Here is a 2,827-nt window from a genome sequence, read left to right as displayed (position 1 = left end):
ATTAAAACTGAACTCACAGAAAATGGAGCTTCTGCTCTCACAAAGAAAATAGGATGAGAATCTACTTAGACATAAGACGAGCTGCTCCTCTTACATGTAAAACAAAACTTCTGTGTGTTGTCTACGCTACTCAAGCATCTATATTTATAATGCCATTTCTCATACAAATATTCATGAGTTTCTCTATTATTGAGTATTATTCAGAAGGTCTACGGTAGGAGCTACCGTTAACATAATAAATCACATTTGTAGTGAGTCAGGATAAGGTTTATAAATGAGAATTTGGAAATTCTCAATCTTGGAGCTGCCGCTTCTTGAATGTCTGCAATGATGGCAGTTACAGGTTCGTTGGGGGTTGGGATTACACATTCTAACAAGAGTTCTGAGTTCCTTATATCGACTCCCTACTACTCTCTTCTAATCCTTTGTTGACGGAAATTCCAAAAGAAGTGATTAGGAGTATGACCGCTCTCAGGGTCTTGGATTTGTCACGGACTGCCCTCCAGTTGTTGCCAAAAAACATGGGATGTTTGCAGTGTTTAGTTTACCTCGGGTATTCCTTTGTGCCACTCAAGAGACTGCCCAACTCTGTCACTGCTCTTAAAAACCTGCAAATATTAGATCTTTATCAATCTGATATTGCACAACTCCCCTCCGACATTTCTAAGTTGACTTGTCTAAAATTGTTGGACGTTAGTTTCTACAAACATCTGCAGTGCATGCCTTATGGGATCTCACGCCTTATGTCCCTGGAGTACCTGGATGCATTTGCTTCTTCAAATATACAATGGAACAAGTGCAGAAGGGATCGACTTCCGATTAGTGATTTGGGCACCCTAAACAAACTAAAAAGGTTGGGGCTTAATAATAATGGTGATATAATTCAGAAAGGACTATTGGGAATCATGAAGCAGGTGGAATATCTATGTATGCATCTTATGGGTATGGAAAGCCTACCACAAGACATAATTTCCATGTCAAAATTGAGAAAAAATTTCTTAACATGTCCTCAGTTACTCCAGATAGAAATTCAATTTCTGAATTTCAAGGCTATCTTAGTTTGTTCGATTGTGGCATGTTGAAACAACTACCTAACTTGCACAATCTTCCAAGTCTAAAGCACCTGCATATCATTGAGTGCTCCAAGATTGAGAAGTTTCCAGAGGAATTTGGCAAGAGGGGAGGATTTCCTAAGTTGGAGCTATTTTCAGTGGTGAAGCTGAGGAAGATGAAGCAGCTGCCAACATTGGAAGAAGGAGCACCGCCTTCACGTAAAACATTGACAATAATGCAGTGTGAGGCATTGCGGATGCTACCAGTGTTATTGGAATTTGAAGAGTATAGACAAGATAAGAGTGTATGCTTGTTCAAAGGTTCTACTTGTGATGACAAAGGAAGAAAACTTTATCAAGACAAAGATTAATGTGCAGACAATAACATTATCTACGATAGAAACTCAAACATTAGAAGAGCGCTATCATGATATTCTTCAACGGGGTGAACATTTTTTAGTACGGTGAATTTTGGTGTAGTGAGATGTTTCAGCTTTTTGCTGGCATTAATCGATTTTATTGTTCTAAATTATTTCATTCAAAATAGTGGTATATAAATAATTTTAATATTATGTTTAATAAAAATTGTAGATTATTTCAAAATAATATATGTAATTTGAAAATAAAAGTTTTCTAGTTAATATTTTTATACTTGTATTTTATATAGCTTTATATATTATAAATTTATCATTGTGATTTGACAATTTTTTGTTATACATTGTGCTAAGATTGATTAACTTCAATATGTGTCTTGTTAATTTAAATAATATTATATAACTCAAATTTGTGTGTATTTTTAGTCATATAGTGTGACTTAATCTACAGTTCTCATTTTGAGTTATATATTTCATGATAATTGTACGTAATTATTTAATATTACATAGTTATTCAACAAGAATTTTTTTTTTATTGAAATCAATTTCAGAATGAGTTGTACTTTATTTAAACCTAATTTAAAGATAAAGCTTTATCTTTTTTCTTATTAAAGAGAAGCATTTGTATTTTTGAATTTTACATAATTTTTGGTATATGTTATATATTTATTAGATTGCAATATATTTATATTCATTAGTTTGATTTATAAAACAATATTCATTTTTAAATTTATTAGAAAAAAATGTCTTCCATATTATTTTGGTTTTTTCTAGGTTTTGTGTCATACAATTTAACCTAATATATATAATTTAGAATCCTATATTATACCCTTAATCTTAAATTTGTAAAACGTAAGTTGTTATATCACCAATTTACACACCAAAATCATTGAGTTGGATGAGTAGAAACACACATTTATATCATAGGTCAACAAAAATTTTGCAAATCATTGGAACTAGAAAATCACAAGAGAGATTTTAAATTTTTTTAATTATAGATAAATATAAAGCACAATCTCTACATCTCAAGCATCATCGTCTTGCATTTCTTGTCTAGTTTGGCTAGGAAAATGCGCAACAACCTTCTATGAACTTGACTTGCATCTAAGATAAGCCAAACTATTTACTTCTCACCTCAAAGAAAGCCATACACTACATTTTAATGCAAACGTTTTTCAAGTATATTTTACAAGATAAAGGATAATCAATCGTCAAGTATTGCATCAATTTCAAACCATGACAATAGAATAAAACCACACAACATAAATCAATCTAGGACTAGTACATGTGGTAACACATTGTTCAATAATATAGCATTGACTAGAACTTTAATGCAATTTTTTGTTATTCAATGTTTTGAATTATGTTTAAGACTAGCTAAAGTGGGAGAGGGCCCAAATT

General features: G+C 31.9%; 1 protein-coding gene across 1 annotated transcript; it reads left to right on the top strand.

Annotated features, from left to right (window-relative positions):
- The first annotated feature begins 461 nt into the window (after positions 1–461).
- LOC131876253 (disease resistance protein RPV1-like) lies at positions 462–1,423 on the top strand. The gene is made up of 2 exons (XM_059221152.1): positions 462–927; positions 1,014–1,423. The coding sequence occupies exons 1-2, from the start codon at positions 462–464 to the stop codon at positions 1,421–1,423; spliced, it is 876 nt and encodes a 291-aa protein (XP_059077135.1).
- Positions 1,424–2,827: the final 1,404 nt, after the last annotated feature.

Source organism: Cryptomeria japonica, chromosome 5 (genome assembly GCF_030272615.1).
Source record: "Cryptomeria japonica chromosome 5, Sugi_1.0, whole genome shotgun sequence".
Classification (NCBI taxonomy): domain Eukaryota; kingdom Viridiplantae; phylum Streptophyta; class Pinopsida; order Cupressales; family Cupressaceae; genus Cryptomeria; species Cryptomeria japonica.
This window is presented reverse-complemented; position numbering and strand designations above follow the sequence as displayed.

What these genes read in the sequence shown, in the direction of transcription:
- LOC131876253 (XM_059221152.1), top strand. Translation starts at nt 462, where the DNA reads ATGACCGCTCTCAGGGTCTTGGATTTGTCACGGACTGCCCTCCAGTTG. An exon ending in GAAGCAGGTGGAATATCTAT is followed by an intron (nt 928 to 1,013) that starts GTATGCATCTTA and finishes ACATGTCCTCAG; the next exon opens with TTACTCCAGATAGAAATTCA.